The sequence below is a fragment of the Guillardia theta genome (assembly GCF_000315625.1).
Source record: "Guillardia theta CCMP2712 unplaced genomic scaffold GUITHscaffold_11, whole genome shotgun sequence".
NCBI classification, from domain to species: Eukaryota; class Cryptophyceae; order Pyrenomonadales; family Geminigeraceae; genus Guillardia; species Guillardia theta.
The window spans coordinates 422841-441431 of record NW_005434663.1 but is presented as its reverse complement, the minus strand read 5'-3'; the positions used below and the strand labels follow the sequence as shown (position 1 = coordinate 441431).

Below are 18591 nucleotides of genomic sequence, written 5' to 3'. Positions count from 1 at the left end.
GGGTTACCTCATCATCTCTCGTGACTACCATGTCTCTATTCTTCAAGTTCTTCCTCTCCGCTCCTCTCCTTGACCCAACTACATCTTCCCTTGTATCCTTGAAATGCGCTCGCTACACCCCATTTATCTGTATCACCCTACCCATATTTTCAACAACTTTGATATCCACCCGTGGTGTTTGTAATTTCAAGTACCCACCCCTAGTCTTTGTTGAGGGCAAGGAGGGGATCGGGCCCTTCTTTGTACAACGCGAGTACCCACCTGGTACAAATTTCACCACCCCTACCTACCATACCCGACCAGGCATCGGTACCTACCACGAGCGATCCGTTCTCCCGATGGCGATTACGGAACAGAAGGAGGCGACAAGGACGGGAGGGAAAGGAGATGAGGGCACTGGAGTACTTGCAATCACATTCTAGAACGAGGAGGAGATGTTCTCTGAAGCTCATGGGGGATTCTTGACTTGAACGGCCTCTCTGTGCTCGTCTCATGTACGAAATTTTTCCTGGACAGTGCAGTGCCGCCATGCAGTGATCTGCTTTCTTGTAAAAGAGATCGTTGCTTTTGCTCTGAGCCATAACCAACGATGTCATCTGAACTTGATAGCATCGCATTTCTCTTCTTGACGCTGGGCGAAGTCAAAAATCCGCTGGCTTGGGAAGCATGGTTCCATAAGGCCCGCAAGGAAGTTTTCGACATCCACGTACACGCTAAGGTACTGCTTGGTCTGCCGCTTGCGCATCATGAGACATCTCTTCAGTTCGAGGATGAGGTGAAGCATCCGCTGTTCAAGAACAATCTCATTCAAGGGATCAAGACCAAGTGGGGCACTGTGTCCCTAGTTCAAGCACACTTGCTGCTGCTAAATAAAGCTCTCAAGAAGGAGAGGAATAGGTGAGGACATGGGTCAAGCAGACCCTGCTTTCATTTCTGACGCCGGGGCTGCAAGATGGTTTATCCTCCTCAGCGACAGCTGCCTCCCTCTTGTGAGCTTCGAGGTTCTCCTCAAGACTCTGAGGAAAGGGCATCATCATAGCTGCTTCGACCTTCACAGTGGTGACGTTTCCAGTCTTGCGCGTGTTGGTGTTTGATGCCAGAGCAGTGAAAGCTCAGAAAGAGCAGAGGAAGAACATCCAGCTGATAACATCAGACCTGTTGGTCCATGACGACCTTTCCCCTGTACCCTGTCGCCTCGAAGTTGCCAATGGTGACGGGATGCAGGATGAAGAGCTGATCAAGGACCTTCTGCTACATGAAGAGATCACGGCTCACTCTCAGTGGTGTATCCTCAACAGGAAGGACGCGGAGATTCTCGTCCAAGGAGGAAACATCGAGACATGGTTTGAGGCGTGAGTTTCCCATTGCCCTGTCTTCCATGTCTTGGCACAACCTTTGTTGACTTGTTGTCTCTTGTTGACTCACTTGGCTCGATTGTCTCCACAGATACCGGAGGTTTTTGAGGCCCAACCTTGTCAAGCGCAGTTACCTGCTGGCGCCGGACGAACTTTTCATCCTCACGTTCCTCCGCCACTTCCACAGGTAGGGGGGAAGAGGAGCGACCAGAATGATGGCCTCGCGTTCAGGACGCAGGGGACGTCGTACAAGTTCATCAACAGAAAGAGCACTTTTGCTCACTGCTGCCTTGACATCGCCCACTGCTGCTGCTCGCTGGGGAGGGCAGCGCACCCACTCTCCTTCACGTCCCTGCAGAAAGATCTGCTCAGTCTCGCCTTCGCGCACGACTCGCTGTTTGCCAGGAAGTTCGAAGCAGGTAACGAGCCCTGTCCTCGCATGCGAGCGTTTCTCACTCAGAGCAAGGGATTCACATCGAGCACTTCGAGGCTCTCTGGGAGAGCCGGTGGGAGTCCAATCGCATCCTCGACGTTGCTGAGATCAGCTCGGCACTCGCTAACCCGGACCGGCTGACGCAGCGGCAGCAGCTCGTGATCGCTATGAAGTTGTCGCGCCATGCCGGAAACTGTTCGGAGGTGGAGGTCCAGGAGGAGTGCGACATGGTGCCAAGTCCTGCGGTGGAGGAGGGGAGGAGGAGCTCAGGGGCGGGGGAGGAGCAAGGAAAGCGCAAGAGGTCGAGAGTTTGTAGAGAGACCTGCCAAGCTGAGCCGCTGGACGCGGGAGAGATCACTCAACGAGTGTCGAGGGAGGAGAGGAAGATGATGGCGACTTGGAACATGATCATGCAAGCAGAGGAGCTGAGGGTGAAGAAGGAGGCGCGTATACGGAAGAAGATGGAGACGTCGGTAGAGCAGAGCAAGGTGAAGGAGCAGGAAGGAACCGGCACAACAGACAAGGAGGTGCAGAAGGGTGATAGCAAGGAAACGATTGAGGAAGAGGAAAGGACAAACTTGGGGGCAAGTGCGGTGACGCCGAAGAAGGCGGAGGGGGGGAGGAAGAACAAGGTCCTCTGCTACAACTCTCAAGACGTGGGAAAGGTCGAAACCTGCGCTCGATGTCTCCCCTGACCCCTTCTCAGGTCATCAAAATCCTCTGCGAGGACGATGGCCTCCTGCCGGTTGAGCTGTTGGAGTACAAGAAAGAGAAGAAGTTCCTCGTTAAGTTCCTCAGCGACGGCACCTGCATGCTCGTTGATCTCGCACGTGTTGTCCACCGGCAGTTGAAGGTGAGACATGCCGTTGCTGGTGGTGGTGGTGGTGGTGGTGGTGGTGGTGATGATGATGATGATGATGATAATGACGACGACGACGGCGATGATGATGATGATGATGGAGGAGGAGGAGGATGAGGAGGACATGGTGGTGGTGGTGATGGTGGTGGTGACGATGATCATGTGGACAGGGGAGCAACAGGCATGCAGCAAGTAGCAGGGAAGCAGGCGAGGAGACAGAGCAAGAAGGGAGTGCGAAGAAGAGCAAGAAACAAAAGAAGATTGTGACCTCATATGATGATTCAGAAAAAGTGGAAGAGCCAAAGAGCCGGGAGGAAAGGAAGTTGCTTGCTACGCTCAACAGCATGCTGAAGGCAGAGAAGATGAGAATAAGGAGAGAGCAGACAAGGGTCGGGAAGAAGTCGACCGGCTCGGAGGAGAATGTGGAGGAGAAGAGAGAGGTAGGGAGAGAGGAAGCAGGGAGGGAGGAGGAAGAGCAGGGTTCGCAGGGAGAGGAAGAGAAATCGTCCAACACATGTTTGAAGGGCGGAGGCGAGCAAGGAAGTCCGCCGGAGCAAAGTTTGTATGTGCTGGAAGCAGAGGGGAGAAGAGAAGTTGTGTAAGTCAGTGAATTCAATAACTTGTATAATCGCAAAGGCGCAAGAGAGAAGCGTCAACATATCACATCCAGACTCTCTTCTCTCCTGTCGACCAACTCGTAGTAGTCCGCTGAGAGCTCGAACACGGTCCTCAGGTCTCTCATCCTTTCACGCTTTTCCAGCTCGAGTGAAGTGTCGCAGCCTTGGGAAGGAGAAGAGCATCCGCTCGCATCACTGGAAGACGACAAAGAAGAAACGAGGGGAACGCACCTTAACTCTTCCTTCTCCTGCATCATCTCCTCCTCCGGCATGCTACATGCGGCGCACGTGTCAGGGGGATTTGCTCGCAGGCATCAAGCGGCTTGATCAAGCTCGTACGTTTTGAAGAAGGACAGGAGCTCATGGAATCCGAAGCCTGTTGCCGAAGTTCTCTTGCCCTGACCGTGAGGAGGAGAAGCCGGGCGGGGAGGGCCGGGCTGAGCAGCCTTCTTCACGTTCGAGTCTCCTCCTGATTTCGGAACTTTTCCTCCGTTGGAAGCGTACGCGAGAAGCTGGTCGAACGAGAAGCTTCCTGCGGACCTCCGGCGGTTCTCCTCCTCCTCGTCTGCGGGGCTTCTGTTCTCCTTGTCTCCAGCCCCCCCAGTGACCTTCTTGATGATCTGGTACCCGTCCTTCCTGATAATCTGATATCCGTTCCGTATCAGGACGTTGTTCTGTGCCTGCTTCCGCATGGTGTTGCTCGAGCTCTTGCTCCCTAAGGGCGTCCGCACGCTCTGCTGGTCTTGTGCTCCCACTGGCGTCGAAGGTGCGGACGGACGGGCTAGCGACACAGCCCGCTCTTCCTCCTCCTGCTGAACCAGCTCCTCTTGCCCTTCTGGTATCTCTGACTCCAGTCTCTGCTCCCCACTGTGGAAAGGTTCGCTGATAGTCTCGTCCAAGCTCGGCTCATTCCCCACAGGCAACGCGTGGAGGTCCTCCACCACGTCCTTGGGCTGAGGAAAGAGATCCTTGACCGACGTCTCCTCGCTCAGGATGCCCTGCAGCCGCAACGACTCGAGGATCTTGTGCTCCACCGTCATCGGGGAGATCCTGCAAGACTTGCGCACAAGGATGACGTCACCTTCCAGCCCTGCCACGTCATGATGAGCGACTTCACATGCTGGCGTGTCCTCGACGTCTATGCGGGAGATGCCGTCGTAGACGTCGCTGGAGGAGAAGGACTGGTCACACTGTCGCGCCTTCTGCTCGCACTGCTTGAGGAACCAGTCGAGCTCGGGGTATCTTTCCTCTCCTTCCGCTTCATCAGGAATGATCGCCAGGCTGATCTGGCTCGCCTGCAACCCTTCCACCTCCTCAAACACAAAGATCTTGCTACGTGGAAACTTGGCTGGTTCCAGGTTGGGAAGTATGGACTGCCTGATTCCGTCCGCCTGCAGCCCTGGAATGCACGACTGCTCCCCGTGGAAGACATTAACATGCACGTACGAGGTCTTAGGAACAAACTGGTAGGAGGGTTTCAAGTCCACTCTCTCCCTCGTAGGTTGGTTGACGGCCGTGTTATCGTGCTTCTCAAGAGGATCGCCGACGGTCCCATCGGCCGAGTGCACCAGGATCGACTCTCTGATCCGGCTCGCTTGCAAGGAAGGGATGCCTCCTGTGAGCGCGAGGGGGTCCGAGTGACTCTCCCCTGCTGTAAGGGATGAGGTGATTGAGCTCCAGACGCTGCTGCACAGCTGGAGAATATCTCGAGGAGGGTCAGACATCTGTGCAGGAAGACCGTCAGCAAGAATCTATCGCGATTGAGATCTTTGTTGGTCAACTTGCTCAGTGAGATGGAAAGTACATGTTCAAAGAATTAACAAAATGCACACAATCCTCGCTTCCTACATCTGAGCAAGCTAGAATAAAAAACATTTTTCTGCTGCTCATCCTACGCCTGCTATGTTTTGTCAGTGATCGCAATCTCATTCGACAACTTTGAGTTTGAAGGCAAGGAGGAAAAGGTGGTTCGCATGAGAGCAGAGCAGAAATTGAGGATGCTGCAGGAGGAGAGGAAGGGAACGAGGAAGCGTGTGCTGTCCCATGCATGGAGGGAGTTGTCCGAGGGTGGGGAGGTTTTGGGATCGTAGGAAGCGGAAAATTGAGAGGGGGTGGTACACCACGACGATGGAATATTACTTACCAAAATTGGGGTACTCTTGGTAAAAAAGAGGGGTAATAATGTGCCTGGGTAGTCCGGATGGGGTAGGGTGCTGAAGGGCAAAAATTCCGTTGCAAGGCAAACTTTGATTTTTCGCAAATCAGTTCACTGAAAATTTCAAATTTGATACAGAAATATCCTATTTGACCAAGCAAGTGCAAGACAGTGAGCCCCTGTCGTTCAAATTCAAAATTAAAACTGGTTTTACACAAGGCGTGTTGAATTCGTCCGATTGAAAAATCTGCCCTCCGAGGCTGTGAGGCGGACTCGGAGGCGCCCAGATGAACTTACCGTGGTCGGAAAGCCGGGCCGCACACGGTGGCACTGGCCGAGGCCCCGGCCGTCCCGGGCCTTGCAGTCAACACTCTGGCATAACTCAGAAGCTGGCTGTCGTCCGACGATGAGATTCTTTACACAGATATCATTAATTAATTACATTGAAAAGATCATTCCAAGTGATTGCTGTCAAAACTGAGGCGTGCGGCGCGTCGTAGCTCAAGGAGGCTGCGAGGAAGGAGACGAGAACTGCCATGGGACGACCTTGGCCTTCTCGATCTGCAAGAATCAAGTCAGGATCTCAACTTCGCTACTGAGGACTCCGGAATCGAACCATCTTCAGCCCTTCGTCGAACCTTCCTGCAGCCCCTGCCGTCAGCCCGCGCCAGGTTCTCAAGCCACCTTCACCTCCTCTCTTGGATCGGTCGTAGAGCAGCGCCTCCACCTCGTTCTGCGGTGATAAGAAGCTGGTCTTGAGCCCCCCGGTCCGCACGTCCGTCGAACGCATCTGACGCGACATGGCAAGGGCAAGTCAGGCGCAGGACTTGTTGTTGACTGCTCACCCTCTGTCTCCTGATTGGGGAGAGGGAGAGCCGGAGCAGCCCTGTACCCTCCGTGCTCTCTACTAGTCCAACAACATACAGTAAGACAGCCGGGCATCCGCAGATACTGCCAGGAACCTGACTTGGGAGACTTGGAGGTCGGAGACGAGCGAGCTCTGGGGAGGTTGTGAATGTCAGCTTCAGAGGGAAGAGAAGGAGGAGCACTTTTGCTCGACGTGAATGTTGGTAGGCTGCAGCTCGAGCTCCTCGGTGAATTTCAGGTGCTCGAAGGTGGTATCCCGGTGTTTCCTGCGTACCACTTTGTGAGAAACTACTAGTGACGGCAGGGTGGCCGGACAAGGTGGACTCTTCGTGCTGGACACCATTTTGCTTCCACGTTACATGATCTCCGTACTTTGCCGGTTGTCTTGGTACATTCTGGCGATGGAAAGTCTCATCAGACTTGTCTTCTTCTCCCTGGAACGTCATTAGGAATAGCTCTCAGTGTCCCTCTACCACGTACATGCGTCAGGGCGCTTAGTCGAGAGTCGAGCTGAGTGACTTTGGCTGTTGTCCAGCATGTCAGCATCAATCAAAGTCAACCGGGAAGCGAAGAGGTTGCTGTCACAAGACAAATCTTTATGACCTGCCAATGACTTGCGATCATCTCGGCACGCCAGGCTCAAACTTTCCTTGATCTCTTTGGTGATTGACTCGTACCTGTGCGACATCGAATCAGCAATCATTCCTTGGCAGGACCAACTAAGTTAACCTTCGTGACAGGTTGAACAGAATGGTATTTTGTCTCTTGAGATCAGCAATTTGTTTTTGATAAGCCTCTTCCTACAACGAGCAGGGTTACGAGATGCGAGCAACTCAGCATGGACCAGAGGACCTTGGAATATGCTGAGACTACAGCGGAATGGCACTGGTCTCGCATGGCCGCAGTCTTGACTTCTTCTCTCTGTCTGGAAATTCAACAAAAGCCCACCAGATGTCGTTCGATTACCTGCATGTCTTCCAACAGCGTTTGAATCGCATTGTCCTGAATACAGTTGTTAGTTGGGTGTATCAAACTATGATGACAGGGGATCTCCTTTGTCAACCTTCTGTTGGCTATCGCGATTCGCCGCTTGCAAGAGGCTCAGTGCATTACCTGCCCCACTCCATGAGAATCGTCGCTTCCTATCCACACAGCCCATCACCCTTGGCCCGTGCTGCCATGAAAGATATCCGCTGAACGAAAGACACGAGCTCCCCGGCCGTAAGCGCAGACAACCTAGGGAAGGGTTTCATTCTGTCGGTGTCCTGCCGCCGACGTCTCGACTGCTCTCACCTCGTCTGATGTGCCGCATTGGGGTTGAATGTTCCCATGCCAAGCTTCAAGTGCTCCATCATCTCCTGCATCAAATTCATCCCGCGCATCCTCCCTCCATATCTCACATGGGAAAAGTCTTCGATTTGCGTCAGGTCCTCCTTGAGGTACTCATACGCACTCTCACGAGCCTTGTAGTAAGCTCCAGGAGACAGGTCCAGCTCGGGACCAGAGGTCAGGTGCTTGAACTCATCCTGCTGCCTATGCTGTCCTCCGAGCATCGCACTCTGAGAATCCTGCGAGGGAAATGAGATGCAAACGGAGGTCGATCCTCCAGGATGAGACCTCGAAGTCCAACTCTGCGACAAGTCGGGCAAGGGACTCGCCGAGCGAAGGGGGCGCTTCTGCTGAAAAATTGGTGAGGGACAATCTCTTGGAAACAAGTGTCGTACCTGAATTTTCATTGAGGATGCTTTCGACAAGATCGAATTGCAATTGCTCATTCGAGCCTATAACTCTCTCGACAAAAGATTCCTCGATATCTTTCCCGCAAGATGACTCGTTGTTCGTTTTCCCAGAGAGTCCTTCCCCGCTACAAGATCGCCTTTGATCCTCTAAACGACCTGCTCTTTCTGTTTCTGAATCGGTCCTCCCTCTCAGTCCTCCTCTCCCTCCTCTCCCTCCTCTCCCTCCTCTCCCTCCTCTCCCTCCTCTCCCTCCTCGTTCGTTCATCTCGTGTCGTATCTCATCTAGGGCTTCTTGCGCCCTTCGGTTCTCTGCCCTTCATCGCTTTCAAGCTAGTGATCCCTCATCCCCCCACTTGAAGCTCCGGTTTGCCCAGCGGTTTGCCCTCCACGGGGGGGGTGGAACTGCTATATTCGATCTGACAGACGGGCCAACCCCTAGTGTGGGAATTAACTGGTACAAATATTTAGTTAAATACCCCCCCCTCCTTTCCTCATCGCGCCTCCATGCAGAGCGTTCGGGGCACTATGGCGGGGGATTTAGGGGGTGCTGCATGCCATGGCAGGGTGTCACGAGAAAATTCAAATCAAATTTTTGGCGGGCAAAGCTATGTTGTCCCACACCATGGGCAGGCCGAGGCCTCCAGCGAAGAAAATATGCTCATCATGCCACAGACGACGAGAAATGACCAGCATTCGAAAGTGGCATGGTGTGTCTATGTGCACAACTTGTGTTGCAAGGTTGAAAAAACACAAGGATTGCAATGATCTTGAGCAGATCTTGCTCTCTCAATGGGATGATGCCTTGGTTTTCAAGCTGTTGGATTTCTTGCAATGCCATGGCCATGCAACTTTATCTGTGGAGTGTGAAGACGAGAATCTTTTAGTTTCAGCGACCCATTACCTCAAGTGGAGTCTTCGTTCTGTATCCTTGTTTGAAATCCAGAACAAACTAAAGGTCCTCGGAGATGTCTATGGGCCTACATCAGAAGGATTTTCGAGATGTTTTCTCCAGCACTACATGCAGGTTTTCGAACAACAAGCATCTGGCAAATCACATGGAGGCACAAAGGCCAAAGAGATGTTTTGCAGGTTTCAAATATTTTGCAGACGGTACGGATATGAAGAAGTTCTTTCATTGGCCAAGCACAATGAAGAGGGGGGGGAAACATTCACTCCTTGGGAGATGGAGCGAAGAATAGCTGATGGACTAAATGACTTTGATGAACACAAGATCCGCTTTAAATTCGACGAATGGTTATCCAATCCCGTCCTCTCTCCAATTACGAACAAGTTGTTGTTTTTCTCGCCGTGCATCAATCACTTGTTGAAGAATGTCAGGCATTCCATTGGATCAGGGAAGTCTCAATCGTCTTCTACGGAAGCCCAGATATGGCATAAAGCTTACAGTGATATCGCCAAGAAGAATCCTGCTTGGATGACTCAGATGGAAGTCGACGGGACCGCCGATCCACAATCGGTGGATATCATGCTGAAGATGTTCAGTGACAAGGCCATCAGTCTACTAAAGGCAGAAGGACATGAAGCGACAGCAAGAATGGCAGAGGCTATGTCTGGCCTGCACAAAGCATTCGATGAAAGAGGGCTGAAAGTTTCAGAGAGGATACGTCTCGTTCAAGAGGGTCGAAGATGGCTATTGGAAGGCATCGACTGGACCAGTGTCAGCCAAAAACATGTCAAGGGACTATCATCTGTAACATTTGAAGGCTTCATAGTTGCAATTGATGCTCATCTGCAAGTACAACAGTATGTGAGGGATAAGAATCATGCGCTGGGTGATAGAGACTATGACTTCAATTCACGAACTCTCTGCACGGATAGTGTAGAGAATCTGTGGTCGTTGATCGGCCATCTGAACAAGAAGGATTTTCTGAGAAAATTCAATCAGGCATGCATAGAATTATCTAAAAAGGTGGATCCAAACCTGCCTTTTGTATACGAGCATTCGAAGAAGCGAATTGTCCTGAGCAAACCGCACGACCGTGAAGCTTTCAATGCACGGGATGGATCTGATAATGATGTGGAGCCACACAATAGTACGCAGAAGAACAATCGAAAGCGAGTATATGCTAAATCAGGGCAATGGGATGAAGGATTAACAGGTAATATGCAACGGTTCCGGGGATTGCGTAGCATTGCTGGCTGCAAGTAGAAAAAAGTACGTATTGTGGAAAATATTAAACACTGCTACGATGCAATTCAAATGATTGATACCATGATATAGATTTTACAATTAACTGATAGGCTATGGTGGTTTCACGATTGTCATCATTGCACAGGCTGAATTAATCATCCTTAAACCTGGTCGCCGCCTTGCTGCCATTGCGATTTCCTGCAAACTCACCCACCCCCTCCTGAAAAGGTACCCCCAAAATATCATACAAAAATACCGGTACTAGACCCTTTTATTGGGAGTTCCTCCCCCCGTGATTCTTATGCGATCCTCTCACGCCTGCTCGGAAGGCCAGCTGGAAGGCCAGGGTCCGGGCCGGGCTGGGCTCAGCGGCCGCGTAGTAGGCCCGGGGGGGCCGGACCCCGGCGGCCGGGCCGCTTCAGGTGACCGCCGGGGCCCGGCCGGCATCGTGGCCCTTGAATTTGCGGCCGCCCCGAGCCACGGCCCCACCAGGCACGCTGCCGCTGCCTGAGAGGCCCGCCGACGGTGACCGACTCTTGACGGCTAATTTCAAGGGCAATTCTGACACAGTGCCCGTACTGTTTTTTAATTTAACTTTGAGTAAAAGTGAGATTAGTCTGTGAGAGCGCGGCAAGCCTCCTCGACTCGTACTGATTTTTGACTTAACTTTGAGCAAACGGTTGATATGCTCAGCGATATGCTCAAGGTTTTGATATGCTCAGTACGCCATTTTAGTGGCCCCCACAGTTGCAACGCTTCAAAATGAACAGGCATGATTCCCTGCAATGGGCTGTGCCCCGTGAAGCACTACCCGGTACCGTAGTGCCGTCGGAAGTTGTTGAGTCCCGGTATAGCGGGTACCGTTACTGACGCTGAGACTCGCCGCGCGCGGGGGGGGGACTAGTAACGAAGGGGCGGCCACACCCGCCGGGTAGTAAATTGGAAAGGAGGGTGACCCCAGCTGCACTACTGAGCCGTTTACAAGAAACTAGTTAGTAGTAGTGACTACCGTTACGAACCCCGGTGATATTTGGATCGAAATCACGTTTGTTCGATGCTATTAAAAACAAAAATCCGGCGGTAGACTATTAAAACATTATTATAGCCCAGCTGCTCACATGGCCCCTGAGTACCCCCCTCTTCTCTTTAACGGTGGCAGGGGGGTGGAAAGAGGCGCCCCTTTAAAAGACCGGCAGCACACCCGCTCCTTCACTCGCGGACTCGAGTCCCGTCATCCAGATGCTGCATGCTTCCTTCGCGTTCGACTCGCAGGCTGGGCAGCCTATGAGCTTCGCTCCCAACCTTCCTTCAGGCTCTTCCGGCATGCCCAAGTACAGCCAGAACCAGTCGAGTCCTCCCCTCGGGAGCGAAGAAGTGAACGACGCTCTCATGGAAATCATTCAGTGCTGCATTCCGGTGCCGTGCGATGACGTCAAGGTAGACGAGGATGCACCGAACAAGTTCGAAGCTTATAAGAGCGATGGAGATGTCGTCTACTTCATCTGGATCGATCGCAACGTGGACAACCTCAACTTTCTCCTCGAGGTTCGTAGGATGCTACATCGAGAGGGCGTCTCTTTCTCGTACCGACAGCTGGTCAAAGAGTTCTACTGGTCCCTCACTATCGCCAAGAAGACAAAGATCGTTCAGGTGTCCGGCAGACGCTACGAGCCGCCCATGTATCCCCAACCATCGCAGACTACCATCATGCCGCAAGCCCTTCAGACACACGTCAAGACCATGTCCAACCATCAGCTTTGCTTTGAGGCCACGCTCACGTGTCAAACGCTCGTTTCGCAGTTCTTCTCCAAGATCCTGTACTCTGAGCTCACAGAGTTCCTGAACATGAGCACTATGCCGGGGATCATCAGGTTCCTTTCAGGGGGCAAGCAGGTCAATGCTCTCAAGCCTGATTTCATCAAGTTCAGCGCTCTAATTTCGAAGATGGAACCGCGCTTCATCCTGCGCTTTATCTACCTGTTAATCTTGGCAGGCTCCACACCTGCGATCTACAGTGGCGAGCGTGACAAGCTGAATGCCGAAGTCGTCTTCACCACCATGAAGCAAGTCATCATCATCGACACCTTGGAAGGGATTTGCAGCGGTCACCTCGGCAGGGATGCAGTCATAGTGATGAAGCTCGTCTCCTGCGGCTGTCTGCTGGCTGTTGACATTGCACAGAACTGGGCGGCACTGGTGATGTTTATCAGCTACGCCATTGTGTTTCTCCTGGAGGGGGTGGAAGCTTTTGGGATGAAGAAGTACGCCGGCAAGTACGACGAATACACTCTCCTCTCTGCACTTGCGAGATCGAACGATTTCGGGGTCTTGGTCAGGAACGCGTTTGACACGAATCCTGATTGGGCTATTTATGTCGACAGGCACAACGAAGGAGTGGTAATGCCGAATGGAGATGTTGTCTTCGTCGGAGATCAAGTTCAGGCAACTCAAGCAGAGTCTCCAACGAGAACAAACCTGGACACAGAGTACAAGGAGGTAGCGGTGTTTTCCATCAAGCAAGTGAAGGAGCAGATACCAGCGCTGGTCAAGAAGACGTCAGGCTATCTCACAGGTGGTTTCGTGGCTGCCACTGGCCTCGTCCTCCTGGATGGATTCTTTTCGGTATTTGGGTGCACAACCCTGTCAGTCAGGTGGTGATCATTCTTGCCATGGTTCTCATCTCAGTCATGATCTGCGATGACTTGACTCAGAGGTTTGTCGCCTACAACATGAACAAGCACTTCACGTTCATCATCATCATCGCCCTCGCTGCCGCCCAGAATGTGGCCGTGAGCAACGTCGGGTGGGTTCAGGATAGCTCGCAGATTGACAAGAGCCAAGACATCTTTCCTCTTGCAAGCCTCGTGATCCTTCTCGGAGTTGCCTCAACCATCCTGATCAAGATGGACTTGTACTTCTCTCCGGAGAAGAGCATCTTCAAGTCCAACAACACCGGCCTCACCCGAGTTTCAATGGACAAGATCGTCAACGGCAACTTCGACGCCCTGGATGTCACCGAGTTGGCTGCTCTGATTGACTACTTTGCCGTGCGAGTGGAAGGAAAGGACGACACTGACAACGTCTCCAAGTACAGCTTGAAGAAGCTGTGGATCGATCACAGGATGGCAGCCATGGGCTCCCTGCAAGATGGGGACATCGCCAAGTTCCTGGATTGGTATCAGCGCAGATTGAGCAGCCTGGCCTAGAGTAGAGAGCGAAGCATCGGAGCGATCAAGGAACGCGCGAACTCTGAGATGAGAGAGCTGTGAAGATTTCCATATCATGATGGTTTCATAGAAACTGGATATTCTATGTTACAAGAATAAATCACCGTATGTCATACATCAGTCTACAACAAGCGTTTACAACTTTTACATCATGTCCATCCTCCCTCATGATCAGCAGCAGAGATTCTGAACAACTTCCTGTTCAGTCAAACAGCGTCAGCATGTCAGCAAGAACCCAAACAACTTATCAGGCACCTGGCCGCAGCAGACGGGGAAGTGACTTCATCCGTCGCTTCGCTCTTGATCTCGTGCTCTTGGATGGCATACTTTTTGAAGTTGATGCTGTGTCTTCTCGACACGCTCCTCTTCTTCTTCACTGTGATCTCATCCATATTGTACAAACTTCTCGAGTTCTTCTGTGATGGCCTACGCGAACGGTTGGACTTGAAGGACGATCCTCCTTCCACCGCAGCTCCGTCGTCGCTCAACAGCGTCAGGTCAAGGTTGGACCCTCTCTGACTCGGAGATGACTGATCCCCAAACTTGCCAGAGGAGCAGATGGAGTCTGACCGCCTTGACGACCCGTCGCTCTCATTCAGAATGTCCATGAACTCCTGGCTTGCGGTGACGCAGTCAACTTCTCCAAACTTCTCCAGCCCCATCAAGTTCTCCACTTCGCTCCCGAAGAGATGGTACCGCGGCATCTTCCATCCCACCACCTGCGCGTCCATGCCGTCACTGACTAGTAAGGTGGATCGCCTGCTCTCCTTACCCCTCCGATGACCGGCCCAGCATGCAACACGATCCTCATCTTGATCGCCCTGTTGGGCAGGCTCTTCAGCCCCTCCTCCAGCTTCCTCTGGATCGCAAGAGCAGCCTGCAGCAGACGCTCTGCATCCCTCGGACCTGCCGGAGCCTCCAGCCCTACGGCGCACCAGTACCCTGAGAGCGGGTCAGAGGAGCAGGGGGGCCGGGCGGACGCTCTTACCGTCCCCGATGGTCTCGATCTTGGTCACGTTCCAATCCCTGCAGATTGAGTCGCAAAGGACGAAGACTTGGTTGATGACCTGAAAGAGCTCGCTAGCCTGCAAGCTCGACGACAAGTGCGTGAAGTTCTCTATATCTGCAAACATCTGGCATACACAAGGCAGATGCTCTGCAAAGAAGAAGTTCCTGATGATCGATCCCCGCCCCCTCTGCATGATCCGATCGCGGTGCTCCATCAGCGAGTTTGTTTGAGCAGCGATGACGTGCTCAGGCATCAGAGTCTGAGTGATGGACTCAACCCTCTTGGACAGGATCTTCGCTTTGATGATGCTGATGAGTTGACTCCTCTCGTACACATCTGTTCGCCAGATGTTGTACATTGCGAACAGGGCAGGGATCACAACAAAGAAGTAGGGACGACGGATGAAGGTGACGTTGACGCTGCCGCATGTTGTCAGCAAATCTTCTCCGTACAAGACCATGCAGATGCATGTGTCGAGCATGAAGACCGAAATGAAGAACACCCCGTGGGGGAAGGGAGCAAGAACCCACAGCCCTTGCACCTGCCATACAGTCAGCTGGTCAAAGTTGGTGCGGATGAATCTTACGCTGAGGCAGGCGAAGAGCATGAGTCGGATGTCGATCATCCAATCGAACCATGACGAGCTCTGCAGGACCATGCTTTCGGTGGGAAGAAAGTGAATGCAGAGGAAGTAGAATGCCCAGAATGATATGCAGGAGCCGTTGGAACAAGCCATCCGAGCATAATCAAGAAATCTTGACCGTGTCAACAGCGTGATAACGAATGCGACGATGAGCACGAGCTGGAGACCCAATGCGATGCATGCAGTGTAAATGATCTTTGTGGCGCTCTCTTCGTGTGCCAGTCGAACATCCATGGCGAAGCAGATCAAACAGATGATAAAAGAAAGAAGAGATCCGAAGAGCTGGGATAAGCAGATATGATTCGACCGGATGACTTGGTAGACCTGCTCCAGAAAAGGATCTCTGAATCTGATTGAAAGGAATTTCAAAGGTCGATTGAAGACTGACATGAAGTCCTCCACTTGCAGCTCCTGGATGATATCATGAATCATATCATCTCTTTCGTTGTCATAATCAGCCGATTGAAACACTCGATCTTGAAATGTAATCTGCATCATCATGCTATCGATTTCAAGATTGTTCGTAGACAAACTGTTGTCAAACATCACGAAGCCATGTGTCGACTGGTCCATGGCTTTCGCCGAAGACTCCTCCAAATGTCCCGTAGCCCCTCTTGGTTCAGCATCTTGATCCATCGAAGACTCGTCGTTCAGCAGCATCCAAAGATTGACTGCACCTTTCCTTTCACCTGAGATTCACATCAACAAAACCATCAAGTGAGAAAACAATTTGAACCTCGAAGGCGCCCAGTCGCCTGATCTTCAGATCAGAGCCGCTGAAGCAGATGACGTCCCCCTCCAGTGTTGAGTCGACATCCACACCATTATTCTCACATTTCCCGATCCTCTCGACAGTGTCTTGAGACAGCACAATCTTCGACCCTGACTCGCTCGCGAGGTCCTGTGGGATTGCGGCCTTATCGCTCTCGCACGCTGCCACACTCTTCATCCTCGAGGCAGTGTTGATCGTGTCTCCGAACAGCCGATACCGCGGGGTGTCCTTCCCTGCGATCCCTGCGACGATGCTGCCGCTATGCATCCCCATACTCAGAAAAGTTTTCTTGGAGGACGACCAGCGCGACCGAAGAAACAACGACTTGACGCCCGCAGCAAACTTCGCCATCTTCACCGCATGGTCTGTGCAGACGTCTGGAAGTCCCGACGCCACCACATATTCCGCTCCGATCGTCTCGACTTTGAACAGGTCGGCACTTACATGCACCAGGTGATCGATCTTGTGAAAGAAGTAGTTCAGGTCCTTCACGAAGTCACTCGCCGAGTCGCCCGCATCCTCTGTATTCAACTTGATGAACAAGATAGTCACGTCATGATAGTACGTTGTGAAGTATTGCACTGAAGATCCCATCTGGATCATGCTGCCGTGAATATCGCCATTCCCCAGCAAGAACTCTGCTGCCGTCTGTGGGACCAGGTGGGCCAAGAGCGAGCGGTAATGCTTCTCGTAGGACTGGGCGCGCATCAGGGAGACGAAGTTCATCCTGATGCTCTCCTCTCGTCTCCGTGAGATCAGGATCGAAGTGATCCCGATGAGACCTATCATCGGCATCTTCTCAGTGCTCAGTAGGCAATCTGCCCCTCCGGTGACAATCACGAGCAAGGTGAAGAGGACAGAGCTCCCAGCCCACACGAAGGTGTGCACGAACCTGAACTGAAACAGGATGCTGAAGCATGAGAGGAGCCATTCCAGCTGGCTCTGGCTCCACAGGGTAGACCTCCACCATATAAGGAGAGCATCGCAGCAGCCGTAGAACTGTGCAGCAACGAGCAGCCACATGAACGTGCGCTCGATGGTGGCATTGTAGAGAGGGTCGGTCTGATGGATCTCAGTATGCCCGAAGAGAACCCGCAAGACAAGCTTCATGTTCTGAGAGTTCTTGCCCAACGACAGGCAGAATATCACGGAAGACCAGGCAAACTCAGTTGCTATCAGGACCACTTGCTTCCACTTCTCGTCTTGAGGAAGAGCTTTCATAAGCTGGGAGATGCTGGAGCAGCAGCGACTGTACTCCTCCATTGTCAGTCTGAGTTCGGCTATGCCCAATGTCAACCGTATCAAAGACCAGAGCAGCACCACGAAGCAAGCGATGTTGATGTACCTCCTGTTACTCTCCCAGTAGAAGGCGCGATACTCCGTCTCGAGTTGGACGTCGTCGAACTCAAGGAAGAAGAGTCGAAGACGTCTCTTGCTCATGAAGCTCATCCTATCCAGCTTCGAGTAGTCTCGCAAGCTGTCTGTCTTACTGCTTGTGCCATCTTGCGTCAACTAGCCCAATAGACCGTATCACACGAGGTCCATGCGCAGGGCCCTTCAGCAGAAGTAGCCCATCCCTCTCCTCAGGCTCTTCAGTCCTCATTTCTTCCTCCCTCCCTCTTCCTCTCTCTCTCTCTTCCTCCCCTTCCTTGGCTTCTCGCCGCTGCCGCCAAGGCTTGGCCGATGGCTCCATTAAACCATAAATTGTAATCCGATTCTGTTCTCTACTACTACCAGACTTCTTCGATTTGATACGATCGGGTGGATATGGTACAATTTTATAATACAAATAATTGAGAATTGATAATATTTATGCTTACGTGTTGAATGATTTTTGTACAAATGAAATTATAAAACATTATTATTTGTACGGCAATCCAAGTCGTAAAAAGCTCTCGCAGCTGACCTCCGGAAACCTTTTTAAGATTACTCAAGTCTGATTGTACTCGTACTGATTTTTAACTCAAGTACTCTCGTAGTACCGGCCGGGTGACTTTGAGTAGCCATGATGAGTATAGTCACGGTACCGCCGGGCCCGCGGCCCTGGGAGGGCCGTGTGACCAACCTTGCTCCATCTAGGGGGGATATGGTACCAAAATAACCCTCCCCGGGGGGGTCTGAAATTTTTCAAGTCTAGTTTATTATGGGGTAGTGGTATTAGTAAAGAACCCCTAATGTTGTGTAACGGTTAGTTTGATTTGAAGTTACAAGGGAGGATGGGGTGGTCTTTGTGGGCTCGCCTCAGAGTTGAAGTTTGAGTTTAAGTTTGAGTTTAAGGTTCAAGTTCAAGTTCAAGTTCAAAGTTCAAACGGTTAATATAGTGATTAAGGTACTGATTTTTAACTTAACTTTGAGTAAAAAGTTTAGGGTACCAGAACAATCGAATGAGTTTTCGTTCAAGTCAAGTTTATTGAAGATCAAAGAGATTTTGAAAGTCAAAGTTAAGGCCTGACATATGCGGACGAACGATATGTTCGTTGATCAGCAAGAAGAGGAACTTATAGTGGAGACTGAGGATAGTATCGGGTTGTTGCTCAGCGCGACGCACTGCGGTCAGAGTCAAAGCGATGATGGTGTAGAGCTTGGTATGTTTCTGAGTTGCGATGGTGTATTTGAAGACGGATCTGAGAGGTTGGTCAATGGCGCAGTGAACTGAGATGAAGATATCGTTGTTGGTTGACAATGTATCGACCATGTTGTTGATGTAATCCCTTGTTGGGACGTGGGTAGAGTCACGCAGTGGGGGTCTGAGTGAGGTCTTTG

The 18591-nt window shown here is 51.9% G+C and overlaps 6 protein-coding genes across 6 annotated transcripts; 3 read left to right on the top strand and 3 right to left on the bottom strand.

Moving 5' to 3' along the window:
- Window positions 1-589: 589 nt before the first annotated feature.
- On the top strand, window positions 590-3249 carry GUITHDRAFT_134409 (hypothetical protein; the record flags this gene model as incomplete). The annotated part of the gene is made up of 9 exons (XM_005838407.1): window positions 590-718; window positions 764-897; window positions 953-1059; window positions 1106-1352; window positions 1447-1542; window positions 1587-1774; window positions 1816-2453; window positions 2495-2684; window positions 2933-3249. 9 exons carry the CDS (start codon window positions 590-592, stop codon window positions 3247-3249), a joined length of 2046 nt encoding a protein of 681 aa, XP_005838464.1.
- Window positions 3250-3299: 50 nt separating this feature from the next.
- Window positions 3300-4988, bottom strand: GUITHDRAFT_134408 (hypothetical protein; the record flags this gene model as incomplete). Its single annotated transcript, XM_005838406.1, has 3 exons — window positions 3300-3459; window positions 3496-3537; window positions 3604-4988. The coding sequence occupies 3 exons, from the start codon at window positions 4986-4988 to the stop codon at window positions 3300-3302; spliced, it is 1587 nt and encodes a 528-aa protein (XP_005838463.1).
- A 932-nt stretch (window positions 4989-5920) lies between these two features.
- Window positions 5921-8022, bottom strand: GUITHDRAFT_134407 (hypothetical protein; the record flags this gene model as incomplete). The annotated part of the gene is made up of 14 exons (XM_005838405.1): window positions 5921-5980; window positions 6036-6209; window positions 6265-6552; window positions 6646-6720; window positions 6767-6810; window positions 6890-6963; window positions 7016-7086; window positions 7139-7207; window positions 7253-7288; window positions 7350-7375; window positions 7400-7479; window positions 7580-7644; window positions 7687-7854; window positions 8011-8022. 14 exons carry the CDS (start codon window positions 8020-8022, stop codon window positions 5921-5923), a joined length of 1242 nt encoding a protein of 413 aa, XP_005838462.1.
- A 625-nt stretch (window positions 8023-8647) lies between these two features.
- On the top strand, window positions 8648-10195 carry GUITHDRAFT_102749 (hypothetical protein; the record flags this gene model as incomplete). Its single annotated transcript, XM_005838404.1, has 1 exon — window positions 8648-10195. The coding sequence occupies one exon, from the start codon at window positions 8648-8650 to the stop codon at window positions 10193-10195; it is 1548 nt and encodes a 515-aa protein (XP_005838461.1).
- A 1221-nt stretch (window positions 10196-11416) lies between these two features.
- Window positions 11417-13383, top strand: GUITHDRAFT_134406 (hypothetical protein; the record flags this gene model as incomplete). The annotated part of the gene is made up of 2 exons (XM_005838403.1): window positions 11417-12799; window positions 12829-13383. The coding sequence occupies 2 exons, from the start codon at window positions 11417-11419 to the stop codon at window positions 13381-13383; spliced, it is 1938 nt and encodes a 645-aa protein (XP_005838460.1).
- Window positions 13384-15996: 2613 nt separating this feature from the next.
- On the bottom strand, window positions 15997-16311 carry GUITHDRAFT_57631 (hypothetical protein; the record flags this gene model as incomplete). Its single annotated transcript, XM_005838402.1, has 1 exon — window positions 15997-16311. A coding segment is annotated over one exon (315 nt), but the record flags the coding sequence as incomplete, so codon positions are not given.
- Between the last annotated feature and the right edge of the window lie 2280 nt (window positions 16312-18591).